This window comes from Cnephaeus nilssonii, assembly GCF_951640355.1.
Source record: "Cnephaeus nilssonii genome assembly, chromosome: 4".
In the NCBI taxonomy this organism is placed as follows: domain Eukaryota; kingdom Metazoa; phylum Chordata; class Mammalia; order Chiroptera; family Vespertilionidae; genus Cnephaeus; species Cnephaeus nilssonii.
This window is the reverse complement of record NC_137075.1, coordinates 44,118,095-44,135,362: the sequence shown is the minus strand read 5'-3', so window position 1 is coordinate 44,135,362 and position 17,268 is coordinate 44,118,095. Positions and strand designations below refer to the sequence as shown.

At 37.8% G+C, this 17,268-nt stretch overlaps 1 protein-coding gene across 1 annotated transcript in view; it reads left to right on the top strand.

The window, feature by feature from the left end:
- Positions 1-17,268, top strand: part of INO80 (INO80 complex ATPase subunit) — a 171,031-nt gene that overhangs the window by 62,919 nt on the left and 90,844 nt on the right. Inside the window, exons 10-17 of the mRNA XM_079768167.1 lie at positions 1,110-1,305; positions 2,455-2,522; positions 3,713-3,922; positions 4,390-4,470; positions 5,285-5,380; positions 13,874-13,933; positions 14,344-14,486; positions 16,408-16,492. Of these exons, the coding sequence (XP_079624293.1) occupies positions 1,110-1,305; positions 2,455-2,522; positions 3,713-3,922; positions 4,390-4,470; positions 5,285-5,380; positions 13,874-13,933; positions 14,344-14,486; positions 16,408-16,492 (939 nt within the window). The remainder of the gene's footprint in view (positions 1-1,109; positions 1,306-2,454; positions 2,523-3,712; positions 3,923-4,389; positions 4,471-5,284; positions 5,381-13,873; positions 13,934-14,343; positions 14,487-16,407; positions 16,493-17,268) is intronic.

The window sequence follows — 17,268 nt, the reverse complement described above, 5'->3', positions numbered from 1 at the left end:
TTTACAATTAAAAAAAAAAAGTATGTGTTTGTGAGCATGTATTTGGTTTATAACCATATTTTGTAACTATCATTATCACACATAAACTGTATTTGTTTTGGAGAGCATTTTCTTCCTTTCATTGGCTTATTCTTCTCAGATACCTTCTGCATTGACTTCAAGAATAATTTATAGCTCCTAGCACTTACTTTGACTTTTGGTGATAGATAAAGAAGAGTTTTTGACATGTTTACATTTTTGTAATATAATGAAGCTATACAAATGTATTTACCACCCAGGTTATGAAATAAAATATGTAGTTTGAATTTAGTTGCTGTGTCAGTGCTACTATAAAAAAGTAATATAGTAAAGAAATAAGCATTTTATTTTATGTATTTATTTATTTTTAAATATGTTTTTATTGATTTCAGAGAGGAAGGGAGAGGGAGAAAGAAATAGAAACATTGAGTGGCTGCCTTCTACATGCCTCCTATCGGGGATTGAGCCCACAACCTGGACATGTGACTTCCTGGTTCATTGGCCGATGCTCAACCAACTGAGCCACACTGGCTGGGCAGAAATAAACATTTTATTTATTTATTTATTTATTTATTTATTTATTTATTTATAAATATATTTTTATTGATTTCAGATAGGAAGGGAGAGGGAGAGAGAGATAGAAACATCAATGATGTGAGACAATCATTGATTGGCTGCCTCCTGCACACCCCTTACTGGGGATCGAGATTGCAACCAGGCATGTGCCCTTGACTGGAATTGAACACGGGACCCTTCAATCTGCAGGCAGGCACTCTATCCACTGAGCCAAATTGGCTAGGGTAGAAATAAACATTTTAGACAGAAGCCAAATGGAGAAAGATTTCATATTATAAAGGAGAGCAAAATATAGATTATTATTAGACTATAAATGAAGGTTATTATTTGTGTTTAGTACCAGGACTTGGTTATTATAAAAATAGTTCATTAGCAGTTTTCACCTTTCTAATGACAAAGAATTTGTAAAGGAATTACATTCTAAAGCATATTTAGGTTTGGTGAATTCTGTTGACTATCTCTTTGTTTGTGATTAATGGTGTGACTCTTTTCACTTCAATGTTTTTCCTGTTTAGGCCAAGAGGCAACAGCGAAAACTGAACTTCCTAATCACCCAGACAGAGTTGTATGCCCATTTTATGAGTCGCAAACGAGACATGGGTCATGATGGGATCCAGGAGGAAATCCTAAGGAAACTGGAAGACAGTTCTACCCAGAGACAAATTGACATTGGTGGAGGGGTGGTAGTTAACATCACACAGGAAGATTATGGTGAGTCCCAGATCAAAAGTTATAGGAAGCAGATACCCTCCATTTTTTCATATCTAAGGTTATACACATGATTAATTCTTGCAAGTTTTGTCTTAACTGATAGGTAATATTGATCAGTAAAGGGGAATTTATTATACCAGCATAGGAAAATGTGAGTGTTTCTATAAAACAAGAATATAAACTTTTATTCGAGAATTTGAAAAGGAAAGGGTCAGGTTATATGATCTTATAAGTTTGGGAATTTTTATATGCTCTTATACATTAGTAGAAATAAAAGGTATTAAATTGGAAGAATTCAGTGAACATGTCTCAGAAGAGAACATCATCTCTCACATAACAAGGTTGTTGGTGATGCAAGTCAGGCATGAGAAAGAGACTGTTCAGTTTTAGTATTTTTGTGAACACAGGGAGGGAGGCATAGGGATGGAGTGAGAGAGGAATTTTACAGAGAATAGTGATCAAAATCATGTTGCGCTAAGAGTAAAAGAGAGATGGGGGTGCTTCAGAGTATCTTGGGGGGCGTTACACGTGTCTGTATTTCTTCTTTTGGAATAATTTCACCTGGCATAAATATATCACAATTTTGAATCCTTGTCTTGTTTTATTGGCTTTGACATTGCTTCGTGCAAGAAACCCAGAATTAGGAGATGTGCTCAATCTCCTGGCAAAAAAAAAAAAAAAAAAATCCTCACCTGAGGATATGTATTTACTGATTTTAGAGAGAGGAAGAGGGGGAGAGAGGGAGAGAGAAACATCGATGTGAGAGAGAAAATCATCAATCTGTTGCCTTTAGCACACACCCCAACTGGAGATCAAACCCGCAACCTAGGTACGTACCCTGACTGGAATCAAACCTACAACCTTTTTGTGTACAGGACAACACTCCAACTAAATGAGTCACCCAGCCAGGGCTCCTGGTGATTTTTGTGTGCTGGCTTTGGTTATGGGAGACCATGGCAGCCCTCTGCCTCCATTGTAACTTCCTTACCTCTGTCAGATACTTAATTTGAGCCTTTATGCTTCCTCATCCTCTATGAATCTAGGGATAAGTAGAATGGGGGAGTCACGGATCCAAACATGTTGATGTGCATTGCATCTTTGAATGAGATCAATTAATGAGGTAGATAATCTATAAGTTTTCCTTTTCAGATAGTAACCATTTCAAAGCCCAGGCCCTGAAGAATGCTGAAAATGCTTACCAAATTCATCAAGCTCGGGTGAGTCTTAAAAATGAAAAGATAAACTATAATGGGCCCTGGGAATAACCCACAACCTTCTACTTAGGTGGTCTTCTTTTAGTCTTAATTATATTTTATATGAAAAACATTGGCAAATGTGTGTATCTACAGGTGACTGAGGAAAGGTGGAAAATGAGCCTTCATATTTTAAGCTTCAGGAGTGTGTTGATTGAAGTTAGGAAGTTTCCTATTTTTTGTTCTCTTGAGAAATCATGGGAAACACATTGGAAATGCATTAGAAAAGACCACACTTCTGCTTGTTAAGAGAGCTATATTATGCCTTAAGAAAACTGATAAGTTAGTACCTTCATTCACTTCAGTAATAATTTGCTTATTCATGATATAGTGATATTTAATGAAGTCAGGAAGAAACTCCAGTTGGATTGAATTAAATAAACAGTTGAATAGACTGCCTAGGAACCCATATGTAACTTTAGTAGGGTGGGTACAAGCCAAGGGTAGACATAAACTTGACCTACTTTCCATTAATCCCAACCAACCAAATTTTATATCAAAACTTTAATAAGCCCATCCGGTGTGGTTCGGTGGTTGAGTGTCTACCTATGAACCAGGAGGACATGGTTCAATTCCCAGCCAGGGCACATGGCTTGCTCCCCAGTAAGGGGAGTACAGGAGGCAGCCGATCAGTGATTCTCATCATTGATGTTTCTATATCTCCCTTCCTCTCAAATCAATAAAAATATTTTTTAAAAACTTTAATAAATTTCTAGACCCTGGTCAGGTAAGTCAGTTGGTTAAAGTGTAGTTCCAGTATGCCAAGGTTGGGTGTTCAATCTCTTGTCAGGGCACATAAAAAGAAGCAACCAAAGAATGTATAAATAAGCGGAACAACAAATGAATGTTTTTTTCTCTCCCTCTCTCTCTCTCTAAAATCAATAAATATAATTAAAAATATGTATATATTAAAACTTCAATAAATTTCTTGATGAAGCAAGTAATCATATATAAGGCTTAGTGTCTGTCCATTAAGAGCATATTTTTAATATAATTGTTAAATTGATTTAAAAATATTAGTAATCTACTTTAATGTATTATGCTTTACATATAATATGATATATTATTTTATAACATATTATATTATCAGTCATTTTGTTCCAGTTAGCCCAAGAGATGTTACATTTTTCTTCTAATAAATTTTTATTTTCCAGACAAGGTCATTTGATGAAGATGCAAAAGAAAGTCGAGCAGCTGCCCTACGGGCAGCAAACAAGTCTGGCAGTGGGTTTGGGGAGAGTTACAGCCTGGCAAATCCATCTATCCGGGCTGGTGAGGATATTCCACAGCCCACAATTTTTAATGGCAAATTAAAAGGTTATCAACTGAAAGGCATGAATTGGTTAGCAAATCTCTATGAACAGGTAAATTTTAGAATTATGTTATACCCATTATCTTTACTTGTTACCTGTTTTCCTAAAGTCATTGGTTCAATATATTGTGAAATAAGCACAAGATAATGTTTTAGATTTCATTCCTTTTAAAAAGCTTTATCCTTTGGCAAGAGTAAAAAAGATGTCTATTTTTAACATGGAGATTTTATTGGATAATATTTGTATTATATGTATAGTTTGTCTTAGGTGGTCTTGGTAAGTGGTTGCTTGCTTCTGTGCCTGGATTAGATTAGCTAAAAAACTGGCTTCGTGATTCACAGTTGTAGCTGTGGAGCTGGCAAATGAATCATTACAGCATTGGATAAAGTGCTGAAGCTTGGAATCTCTAGTCACATTTGTTTGAACAAGTTTAACATTTTGGTCAGTTCTTTTTGGCAGTAGGTTGAACCGTGTATGATGGAATGTGAGAGGTGTTAACCATGTGTGTTTTTTTCCAGGGTATCAATGGCATTCTTGCAGATGAAATGGGCCTTGGTAAAACAGTACAGAGCATTGCCCTCCTTGCCCATCTGGCTGAGGTGGGTAGATGCTATCTTTCTATTTTTCTCTCTCTAGATCCTAGGGTCATTTTCTATTGAGAATCAGCCATTATCAAGCACTATGTTAGGCTCTATAGCATACCAAGTCAGTAGCATTTGCTCCTTGCCTTCAAAGCCTTTACAGCATAACATAATGTACTGAAACATTTTGATTTCCAAGAAGACGAGGACAATTTTTGAGCATGTATGGTTTGGCAAGCTCCCCCACCACCTCCACCCTCAGTTGAGAACCACCAGTGTGGTGGCAAAGACAATGTATGGTTAGATCAGAGGACCTGAGTTCACATCTCAACTCTACACTTACTGGCTGTGTAAACTTGTACAATTCATGTAACCTCTTTGACCTGACTTCACTTTAACTCTCTAAGGTTGTTTCCACTTCTGCAAACTTCTTCTTAAAAATTAAATGAGAAAATATGTGTAAAAGCATTTTGAAAAAAGCAAAAGCTTTAGATAATAGTAAAATTATATGATAATCTAGTACAGGGGAAAGCAACACAAAGTCAGTATGTTCTAAGTGCTTTGTGAATGATGTAACTTGGGACCTATAAGAGGTGGATGGGGAGGGCAGTAATTGCTTGCTATTTTTTTCTCAAGGTGTGTATGAGCAACTTCCTTCCTGTGTTATTATTAACGTAGAATATTATTGAGTGTGCCGATATGTTGGGATAAACACCATTTCTCTTGTTACAATGTACTTTCTATTCTTAAACAGCTCTTGTAGTTAATTATAATTTTGAATTAAATATCTTCAGTTTTCCTGCAGTTTGCTAACCCAGTTTTTCTGTTTCAGAGAGAGAACATTTGGGGACCTTTCTTAATAATTTCACCTGCTTCTACACTTAACAATTGGCATCAGGAGTTTACTAGATTTGTTCCTAAATTCAAGGTAAAAATCATTCAACAAAAAATTATATTGCTCTTTAAAATAAACTTTCTGACTCTTTTGCTGCCTTGCTTATTAAAGTGCTCATAATAGTTTTTAATTTCTTACTGTTTTGTCCCCAAAAATAACTTGCATACATTTCATATAAAAGTTACAATGGAAGCAATAAATCTTTGTGCATCATAAGTGAGAAAGCCAAAGTCCAATTTGAGTGATGTGCTATATTGTCCAAATGAATTGATGCTCTTGGTCAAACTTCCATAATAGAAAATATCTACCTTGCTGGTTTAATGTAGATTTTTGGCTTATCATCATCAGGGCACATGTCCTGTAATATATGGCATGGTCGTGATTCCTCCCCCATCTATAATAATAAAAGCGTAATATGCTAATTAGATTGGATGTCCTTCCGAACAAAGCTGCGGCGGTGGGGGCCGAGCCCCTTGCATGAATTTTGTGCATCGGGCCTCTAGTGTATTCATAAATTACCCATTTTCTTCATCCTCCAGGACCAGATCTTTAGTCTTAGTCCAGATTAGTACTAAGATAGATATGGTAATGTCTAACGTTGATAATATGAAATTTGATTTTAACTAATTCAGAGGATAAAAATTTAGATTGAGGTAAGAAGTGATCAATACAGAAGTATGTTGCATCAAGGTAAGACATGAACAAGACTTAAACGGGTTTAATTATGGAAAGTTGTTGGAATATAAGAGAATGGGTAGGATTTATTTTATTGTTTGCAAGTAAAAGGGGGAAAATAAGTTAAGTATGTGTTCTGTTCCTCTAAGATATAATGATAATGAAGTTGCATGGTGAGGAGGATTTTATGGAGATTATGTATGGGGATATTTACATGATTGCTCTGATTTTGGGTCTCCATAGTAATTGTTGGTCCTGTGCAATTTAAAGGGTACACATAATCCTATCTAATAATAGAGTAACATGTAAATTACCATCACTCCGCTACGCCCACGATTGGGCGGCGGGAGGTTGGGGGGCGGGACTCGGGGTGGCCTATCCGGCCATTGAGAGGCACGGATCCGCTGCCACTGAGGGGGGCTACACTGCTGTTGAGAGGCGCAGGGGGCGGGACTCCCGCCCCCTGTGCCTCTCAACGGCCAGATCCGCAGCCACTGAGGGGGCCTGCCGCGGACACCCAGCTGCGCCTCTCAACGGCAAGGTAGCCAGGTGTCCGCAGCAGCCCCCCTCAGCGACCGTTGAGAGGCGCAGGGGGCGGGAGTCCTGCCCCCTGCGCCTCTCAACAGCAGGGTAGCCCCCCTCAGCGGCCATGGACCATCAAAAGTGGGGGAGCTGGGTGCCTGTCCGCTCAGGCACCAGGCCTTTCAGAAGCCTCCGCCGCTCCGGAGGCTTCTGAAAGGCCTGGTGCACCAGCAGACAGGCACCCAGCTCCCCGCCATCAAAAGCGAAAGCATGGCAGCTGGATGCCTGTCCGCTCAGACACCAGGCTTTTCAGAAGCCTCCGCTGTGCTGGAGGCTTCTGAAAGGCCTGGTGCACTAGCGGACAGGCACCCAGCTCCCCGTGATCAAAAGCAAAAGCGTGTAGGGGACCCTACACGTGCATGATTCAATCATGCACTGGGCCTCTAGTATAGTGGAAATGGGAAGCAGGTATTTTTCTGTCATATGTTTTGTTAAGGAATAGGAATGTGTCTGGGATATTCTACTTTAAGACACCTTTATGACTCTGTCCCACATTTGTGGCTGAATTATAGATTTAGAAACCTTTCCCCCCAATTTTATTTTATTTTATTTTATTTATTTATTTATTTATTTTTCACTTTTTTTTTTTATTAAGGTATTATATGTGTACATATCTTACCATTGTCCCCCCCACCCCACACCCATACATGCCCTCACCCCCCAGAGTTTTGTGTCCATTGGTTATGCTTATATGCATGCATACAAGTCCTTCGGTTGATCTCTTATCTCCCTCACCTCTCCCTATCCTTCCCCCTATAATTTGACAGTCTGTTTGATGCTTTACTGTCTCTGTATCTATATTTTTGTTCATCAGTTTATAATGTTCTTTATTATCCATAAATGAGTGAGATCATGTGGTATTTTTCTCTCATTGACTGGCTTATTTCACTTAGCATAATGTTCTCCAATTCCATCCAGGTTGCTGCAAATGATGAGAATTCCTTCTTTTTTATGGCAGCATAGTATTCCATTGTGTAGATGTACCACAGTTTTCTGATCCAGTCATCTGCTGACGGGCACCTAGGTTGTTTCCAAATCTTAGCTATTGTAAATTGTGCTGCTATGAACATAGGGGTGCATATATCCTTTCTGATTGGTGTTTCTAGTTTCTTCGGATGTATTCCCAGGAGTGGGATTACTGGGTCAAATGGGAGTTCCATTTTCAGTTTTTTGAGGAAACTCCATACTGTTCTCCACAGTGTTTGCACCAGTCTGCATTCCCACCAGCAGTGCACGAGGGTTCCTTTTTCTCCGCATCCTCGCCAACACTTGTCGTTTGTTGATTTGTTGATGATAGCCATTCTGACAGGTGTGAGATGGTACCGCATTGTTGTTTCCCCCCAATTTTAAATAGTTTTATATTAGACATCACATTTTCCACTTTACACTACAGTATCATAAAGTGCACTATTTCCTTTCCCTGTGCACAGTGCATATTCTAAATCTTGAAGATTTAGAAACTTTACATAGCACATTAAGAGTATAGCTTTTGCCCTAGTCGGTTTGGCTCAGTGGCTAGAGCATCAGCCTGTGGACTAAATGGTCCCAGGTTCAATTCCCGTCCAGGGCACATGCCCAGGTTGCGGGCTCGATCCCCAGTGGGGAGCATGCAGGAGGCAGCCAATCAATGATTCTCTCGCATCATTGATTTTTCTTTTTTTTTTTTTAAATTGATTTCAGAGAGGAAGGAAGAGAGAGAGAGAGAGAGAGAGAGGAACATCCATGATGAGATAGAATCATGGACCGGCTGCCTCCCGCACGCCCCACACTGGGGATAGAGCCTGCAACCCAGGCATGTGCCCTTGATGGGAATCGAACCTGGGACCCTTTAGTCCCCAGGCCGATGCTCTATCCACTGAGCCAAACAGGCCAGGGCATCATTGATTTTTCTATCTCTCCCTCTCCCTTTCTCTCTGAAATTAAAAAAAATATATATTTTAAAAAGAGTATAACTTTTAACTTGGCTGACTAATTTTTAATGTTCTAAGATGAGATCAAGTAAGGCAATTAGTTGAATATTTTCTGTAGTTATTTGTCATGTGGGATATGGAGCTCCCCATCTTTTTAAAAAAAATTCTCACTCAAGGATATGTTTATTGATTTGAGAGAGAGAAACATCAATGTGAGAGAGAAACATTCATCACTTGCCTCTCTTATCACCCTGATGGGTTCAAACCTGCAACCCAGGTATATGCCCTGACCCGGAATCGAACCACAATGTTTTGGTGCACGGGTTGACACTCCAACCATCCAGGCCACCTGACTGGGGTCCATCTTTTTTTCCACCTTTGTTGTTGTTGTTTGTGGTGTTCAGTACAAGTTGAACGATCAGGAAGTTAGAAATTAAGTCTTAAAATTTACCATCAAATTAAGTTTTCAGTATTTCCTTCATTGACCAATAGATGGCAATGAAGTTCTATTTATATCTTTGTTATCTCTCTTTTGACTTTATACCTATCCGTGAACTGAACTTTCATTTGCATGTTGAATTTTCTTTTGATGCTGTAATTTACAGGTCAGTAAAATATGACCTTTGGGCCCATCCCAATTTCCATTTGTTTGTCCCAATTTTTTATCGTTTTTTTGTTGTTGTTGTTAATCCTCATTCAAGGGTATTTTTTCTCATTGATTTTTAGAGAGAGTTGAAGGGAGGGAGTGGCGGGGGGTGGGGAGAGAGAAAGAGGAAGAGGAAGAAGAGGAAGAGGAAGAGAAAGAGAGAAAAGAAAGAGAAAGAAACATCAGTGTAAAAGAGACACATCAATTGGTGCCTCCCACAAATGCCCCAAGGGAGGATGAGTAGGAATCGAACCACAACACTTTGATGCACAGCCAGTGCTCTAACCACTGTGCAGAGCAGCCAGGGCTCTCCCAGTTTTTAAATATTGTGATAAAGTACGCATAACATAATATGTACCAATTTAAAGTGTACAGTTAAGTAGCATTAAGTACATATACAATATGGTGCAGTGATCACTGATATCTGGTTGCAGAATCTCCTTCATGGTGCCAAACAGAAACCTCCTCTAGACCCTGGTTACCACAAATCTTTCTGTGTCCATGGGTTTGCTTATTTTAGCTAGATATTTCATATAACTGGAATCATGCAATGTAAGGGCTTTTATGTCTGGCTTCTTTTCACTTAGCATAATGTTTTCAAGGTTCATCTGTGTTATAGGATATATCAGTACTTCACTCCTTTGACTGAATAATTATCTGGATTCTAGGCCTGGTGCACAAATTTGTGCACCAGTGGGGTCCCTCAGCCTGGCCTGTGGGATCAGGCTGAAACCAGCTCTCCGACATGCCCCAAGGGGTCCCAGATGGTGAGAGGGCACAGGCCAGGCCGAGGGACCCCACTGGTGCACAATCGGGGCCAGGGAGGAACACGGGAGGTTGGCCAGCTGGGGAGGGACCGCGGGAGGGCTCCAGGGCATGTCCAGCCCGTCTCGCTCAGTACCGATCAGCCGGACCCCAGCAGCAAGCTAACCAACTGGTCGTAGCGTCTACTCCCTATGGTCAGTGCATGTCATAGCGACTGGTTGACTGTCTATCCCTTGGTGGTCAGTGCATGTCATAGCGAGCAATTGAGCGTCCTTAGCATATCATTAGCATATAACGCTTTGATTGGTTGAATGGCCGACCAGAGAACCGGATACTTAGCATATTAGGCTTTTATTATATAGGATACTGTATTTTGTTTATCCATTCATCTATTGATGGATACTTGGGTTGTTTCTACCTTTTGCTTATTGTTAATAGCATTGCTGTGAACATTCGTGTACAGGTTTTTGTTTGAACACCTGTCTTGTTTTTCAGTTCTTTTGGGTATGTATTTAGGAGCAGAATTGCTAAATCATTCAATATTTAACTTATTGGGGAATCTGCCACCTGTTTTTTTTGTACAGCTTGCATGCTAAGAATAGTTTTTACATTTTTAAATTGTTGATTAAAAATATTTCATAACAAAGGATGTATGAAATTTAAATCGTATATATTGGAACATAGTCATGCTCTTTTGTGTATGTATTACTTATGGCTGAATTCAGTAGTTGTGACAGAGACTGTATGGCCTGCAAAGCAGAAATATTTATTATATGGCCATTTACAAAAAAGGTTTGATGACCTCTGTTTTATTGATTCATTGTTTCTATTGCTACTACTCCTTTAGATTGTCAGAAATGTTTTCACCTCCCTAAAGAACATAGGTGTGTAGACTCTGTTCGGGTTTACAGTTAGTTTACATTCAAAAGATACTTAGATCTATGATGATAATATCTGAAAGTTCATTTTATTTGGCAAGTAAGACTTGTTTTATGGTTCTAGTGTGATCATTGCCTCTGATGTCCTCATTTTTCCCATGAAATATGATTTATTTTTTTATAGTTAATGTACCACTTTTCATCCCTGATACAGGCTATTCTGTATGTTTTCTATTTCATTTATTTATTCTGTTTTGTTATTCTTGTCTACTTTTTTGGTAAACTTTAAAATTTTTCTAACGTCTCAAGATGGAACTTGGATGGTTGATTTTTGTTTTTTTCTAATATGTGTATTTAAGGGTATTAATTGCTTTCTAAGCATGAGTATAGCCATGCAAAGGTTTGTTGGGTCACATTTTCTATTATCTTTCAATGCAAAATAATTTCTAGCTTTTACTGCAAGTTCTTATAGGCTCATTGGTCATTTAAAAATGTGGTTTCTGCCTGGCTGGTGTGGCTCAGTGGTTGGGTGTCGACCTATGAACCAGGAGGTCATGATTCATTTCCTGGCCCCAGCACATGTCCAGTTTGTGGGCTTGATCCCCAGTAGGGGGTGTGCAGGAGGCAATTGATTTATGATTTTCTCTCATCATTGATGTTTCTGTCTCTCTCCCTCTCCCTTCCTCTCTGAAATCCACAAAAATATTTTAAAGTAAAATAAAAGTGTGGTTCTTAATTTCCAAACAAAGCATGGTTTTCTAGGTACCTTTTTCTTATTAATTTATAGCTTAAATCCACTGTGATAAGATAACATGCTTTTTATGATATTAATCTTTTAAAATTTGTTGAACTTTGCTTTTATGGCCCAGAATATGGTCAGTTTTTATAAATGTCTGAAAATAGTGTCTATTCTATAGTTGTTGAGTGTAGTGTTATATATATATGTTAAGTAGGTCAGGTTTGTTAACTTTAACTTGTTCAGCTTTTCTGTATCTTTATTGATTTTTTTTTGTCTGCCTGTCCTATTACTGACTGACAGAGATGTTAAAATTTTCCACAATTATGGATTTATTCATTTTTGCTTTATATATTTTGAGGTTCTTCGAGATATATACAAATTTATAATTATTTGATAATCCTGATGAATTGAACCTTTTAATATTATGAAACTAGAGACCCAGTGTACGAAATTCATGCAAGAGTAGGCCTTCCTTCCCCCAGCTGCCGGCACCAGCTTCCCGCCGACACCAGCTTCCCTCCGGCACCCGGGACCCGGGCTTCCCTCGAAGCCCCGGCTTCGTCCGGAAGGTCGTCCGGCTGTCCGGTCTAATTAGCATATTATGCTTTTATTATTATAGACAGATATTTATGCTTACTTGTAATGTAATTATTGTGTATGTAGTTTAAATCTGCCTTGCTGTTTGCTTTCTGGTTCTTTCACATGTTCAGCTTTCCTTTTTCTCTCCTTTCTTGGCTCCATTTGGATTGATTAGATTTTATTACCTTTTTTTTCTTCCCCTCTTAACTTGCTAATTATATATTCATTTTATTCTTCAGTAGATACCTAGGAGAATACATGTACCACTTTTTAAAAGTAGCATATTTTAAATCACGTAAGACATTCTATTATTTATACATTTTAAATTTATTTAGTTTTATTCATATTACATGTTCATTGTTTTAATTGATATTCATTCCTTTCTGCATATTTGTGCTTCCATCTGGCTGAGATTTTTGAAAACTACAAAAGACATCAAGCTATAAATTCAAGAAATACTTTGACCCCCGTCTGGATAAAAAGAAAGAAAGCCCTAGAGACATCACACACACAAAAATGCTGAACTTTGCATTCTTTTGTTTCTCCATGATTTAGTCTGGATATTTTCTTCTAGTTCACTAACTTTCTCTTAAGCTGCATCTAACATGTCATTGAATTCTTTCTAAGTCTTTTTCTGATATTTTCATTATCTTGATCTCTCCTGGCTTTGTTTCTTTTTTTCTCTTTTCAATCAAATGGTCTGATCTTTCCATATGTCTGGTTTTGGTTTTTGTTTTAATTGTATGCCAGACAATGTATGGGGAAAATTCTAGAGATATTTGTGGGTTCTAGAATATTTTCTTCCAAAGAGAGGATTTCTGTGTTTTGGGTTTTGTTTTGTTTTTTTGTCACTAAATTATTTTTCTGGGACACTAATAATCCAAATCTCCTTAATCTAGTCAGGAATTGAGATGATTTGAAGCTGAAATTCAGTATAGTGGGCCCTCCATATCTGAGGGATTCAACCAACTGTGGATTCAAACAATATTTGGTGGGAAAGTTACATTGTGCTAATGTGTACTGTATTATTAGGCCTACAATGTACAAGTCGGAACGTGTACAGACTTTTTTCTTGTCATTCCCTAAACAATACAGTATAACAATGATTTACATAACATTTACATTATATTAGGTATTATAAATAAACTAGAGATGATTGCAGGTATACAGGAAGATATGCGTAGGTTATGTGCAAACACTTTGCCATCCATGGGTTTTGGTATCTTCAGGTGGTACTGGAACCAATTTCCTATAAATATTGAGGGATGACTGTGTCTGTTAAGGCAGCCTGTGTATAGTTTATCTTTATTACTACTATGTGTATATACTCTTTGATCCTAACTTAAAGCCAAGGAGGTTGATGCTTATCAGAATCCCTCCTCCTTGAAATACAGTTTTTATTCTGTGGGCTCCACATCTCTTAAGGAAAAACAACAACAACAAAAAACTCTGCTCAGTTTCTTAGCCTCTCAACCAGAACTTTTTGAAAGGATCACCTTCAGGGGGAACATGTACAGGTGCCAGGATTTTCTTTCTGGGCTTGCTTTCTTTTCTGGATCTTGTCTCTTTAATTCTCCACTGCCTCAGTAGCTTAGCTCTTCGATACTTTCAAACAGATGTTTTGAATATGTGTTTTTAATTTGGTCAGCAGGAGGAGTGCTAGTCAAGCCATGACAGAAGAGGAATTCCTAGATTTATTTTGTTTTAGGTTCTTTTAAAATCATTCTGAGTAATGTATTGGTCCTTTTCCAGGTGCTACCATATTGGGGAAATCCTCATGATAGAAAAGTCATAAGGAGATTCTGGAGTCAGGTAACTCTCAATGTATATATATGAGATAATTATTTCTTAAATTGATTTGAGTAATTTTTCATATACAAAATCTTCTTACATATTTCTGGCACTAGGCAAGTGCACTTTTTTTCTTTTACATTGTTACAATGTTTTTCCTAATATAGACAGTCAGCTGGATTTGATTGAAGTCCAGGATTAAATAAGAACTTTTTTCTTTAATAAGCTAAATACTAGTTTTTAAGATGATTTGTGATTAAGGTGACTACTTTAAAAACAGTTGTAGTTTAATTCACTGTACATCTCCCAGATGGGAGAAGCACATCTTTAGAGCTATTATAAACTTGGCCTTAGAAAATACAATTTATTCCTCATTATCTTATATGAATTGTTAGGTATCTCTTTTCACCCTTGCCCTCTTATATTTACAGAAGACCCTTTACACTCAGGATGCTCCCTTCCACGTGGTTATCACCAGCTACCAGCTGGTGGTGCAGGATGTAAAGTATTTCCAGCGGGTCAAGTGGCAGTACATGGTACTGGACGAGGCTCAGGCGCTCAAGAGTAGCTCCAGGTAACATGAGTAGTAGAACCCAAACTCTTTGGACTGAGGATATGTAGAAATATGATATACAGTTGACCCTTCAACAGTGTGGTGGTTAGGGGTGCCAAAATCAGTCCCCCTAACTCCCTGCAGTTGAAAATCCACATAAAACTTTTGACTCTCCAAACACTGGAAGTTTTACCAATAACATAAACAGTCGATTAACACATATTTTGTATGTTACATGTATTATATATTGAATTTTTACAGTAAACTAAGCTAGAGAAAAGAAAATGTTACTGCCCTAGCTGGTTTAGCTCAGTGGTTAAAGCGTCAGTCTACAGACTGAAGGATCATGGGTTTGATTCTGGTCAAGGGCTTGTACCTTGGTTGCAAGCTCTATCCCTGGACCCGTTGTGGTATGTGCAGTAAGAAACCAATGTTTCTCTCTGTCTCTCCCCATCCCTTCCACTCTCTAAAAAAATCAATGGAAAAAGTATCCTCAGGTGAGTATTAACAAAAAAACAACAACAAAAAAGGAAATGTTACTTAAGAAAATCATAAGGAAGAGAAAATACATTTACTATATTTATTGAAAAACATCCATGTTAGTGGATCCTCACAGTTTAAACCCATGTTGTTCAAGGGTCAACTGTATCTGTGTGCTATATACACACGTGAAAATAAAGATCAGAGAGGTTTCAGAAGATGGAATGATATGGTCTCCCCATAAGCCATTCATCTGACCAGAAGTCAGAAGTTCCCTTTTGCATTTTTCATGGAACATAAATATTAATGTTTAAAATATAAGGATTTTTCTAATTCTATTTCTCTACTCAATAATTATGACATTTTAATAGATCTTTGTTCTTCAAGGAAAATTTTTGTGGAGGAAGTAGTGTCTGCCCTTTCCTCTAGGGATTATTTTAAACAGGTCTTAGTAGGAAGTAGAATGTTACATTTATGTGGATTGTAGGTTCTGTCTGCTTTATGTAAGTTGTCCTAGTCCCTGGATGGTTATTAGAATTTCCCAAGAATCTTTATTGGAAGTTATATGTTTAAAACATTCCAATAATTTTTTGTTGTTGTTGTTAATCCTTACCCGAGAATATTTTTTCCATTTTTTTTTTTTTTTGAGAGACTGGATGAGGGGGAGAGAAGGGGAGAGAGAGAAACATGGATGTAAGAGAGACACATCAATTGGTTGCCTCCCTCATGCACTTCTACTGGGGCCAAAGGTGAATCTGCAACCCAAGTATGTGCCCTTGACAGGAATTGAACCAGCAACCCTCCAGTGCAGTATGCCACAACAGCCAGGGAAAATATTCTAATACTTTTAAGTTCCCAAACTGAATAGTAAACAAGTGTTTGACTATAAAGTGTTATTCAGTAGTATTAAACCTTAGGTTTGAGGCATTTTTATTAACTGTTGGTGAACACATAGGACTTCTTTAAAGGTCCATGTTAACTGGCAGGATGGTATTTTCCATGGAACATTCCATCATCTGAAGGGCAGTTCTTCATATTGCACTTTCAAAGTAGGAAATGTTCATTGCCATAGATGATAGATTCTCTTTGCATTTTCTTTTCACGGGCTTCCCCTAAAATCAATTTTAAAGCTTCCTACTACTGATGAGTGCCTTATAATGAACTGGTTTGTGTCAACACAAAGAGGAGTTTATCAAGCCAGAAAGGATCCTTCTCTGCTTGTTTGGGGCTTTTTTTCGTAAAGTCTAGTCCCATATTTTCAGTATAGAGGCAGAAGTCAGTCCTCTGAAATTTCCTATCCTCAGCTTTGTTGAATAGTATTTTTCAATTGTGTACATAGTGGAGTAGTTGATTCTGAGTGTTTGTTATTTTTTTGGAAAAAATTTTTAGAAATATGGGGACTTGGTAGGGTGGAGAAAGATTTGTAGCTAACTTGGAATTTGTAATTCATCCTATTGGACAGTGTTCGTTGGAAGATCCTCTTGCAGTTCCAGTGTCGGAATCGGCTTCTGCTAACTGGGACCCCCATTCAGAACACCATGGCAGAGGTAGGCACTAGGTCTCAGTTTTAGGTCTGCATTAAACAGAATGGCTCCAGCAGAGAATAGAAGTCTTCACACATGCCAATCTTGAGTATTAATACTCTGTGCAAATTATAATTCCCACATAAAGAAGAATTTGAACATAGCTTACCCTAAGTGGGTTTTTTGGCATCGTTCCTATTTTTTAATTCTTTGGCAAAAAGCAAATAAGTTACTTTATTTCTTTGTATTTATGTAATAAACAGTGACCACATTGGGATGCTACCCTTTCCAAAGCAGAGATGTTTTTATGCTAGAATTAAAAGGTAACATTTTTTTCTTTAGGAAAGATATTTGATCATCTATAGCAGGGATCAGAAAACTTTCTGTAGAGAGCCAGATAGTAAATATTTTAGACTTTACCTGCCATACAGTCAATGTCACACTATTTAACCTTGCTATTATAATATGTAAGCAGCCATAGATGATCCATAAATGAGTAAATGTGGTATGTTCAATAAAACTTTATTTGTAAAAATAAGATGACAGGCCAGACTTGGCACGGCAGATTATAATTTGCTAACTCCTGATCTGGAGTTATTATTAGCAAGTTATGTTACCTCAGATTTTATACAATTGTGGAATGGGTTTTTTAATATGTGTAAGATCTTTAAAACTATTCCACCGCAAAATCTGAGGGGACGTACACTTTCTGACTTTTAGTTTGAAATTAATTGAAAAGTAACTACATTTTGCTATAGCACTTTATAGAATTAATATTGGGTGATGAGGTATGTGCCCAC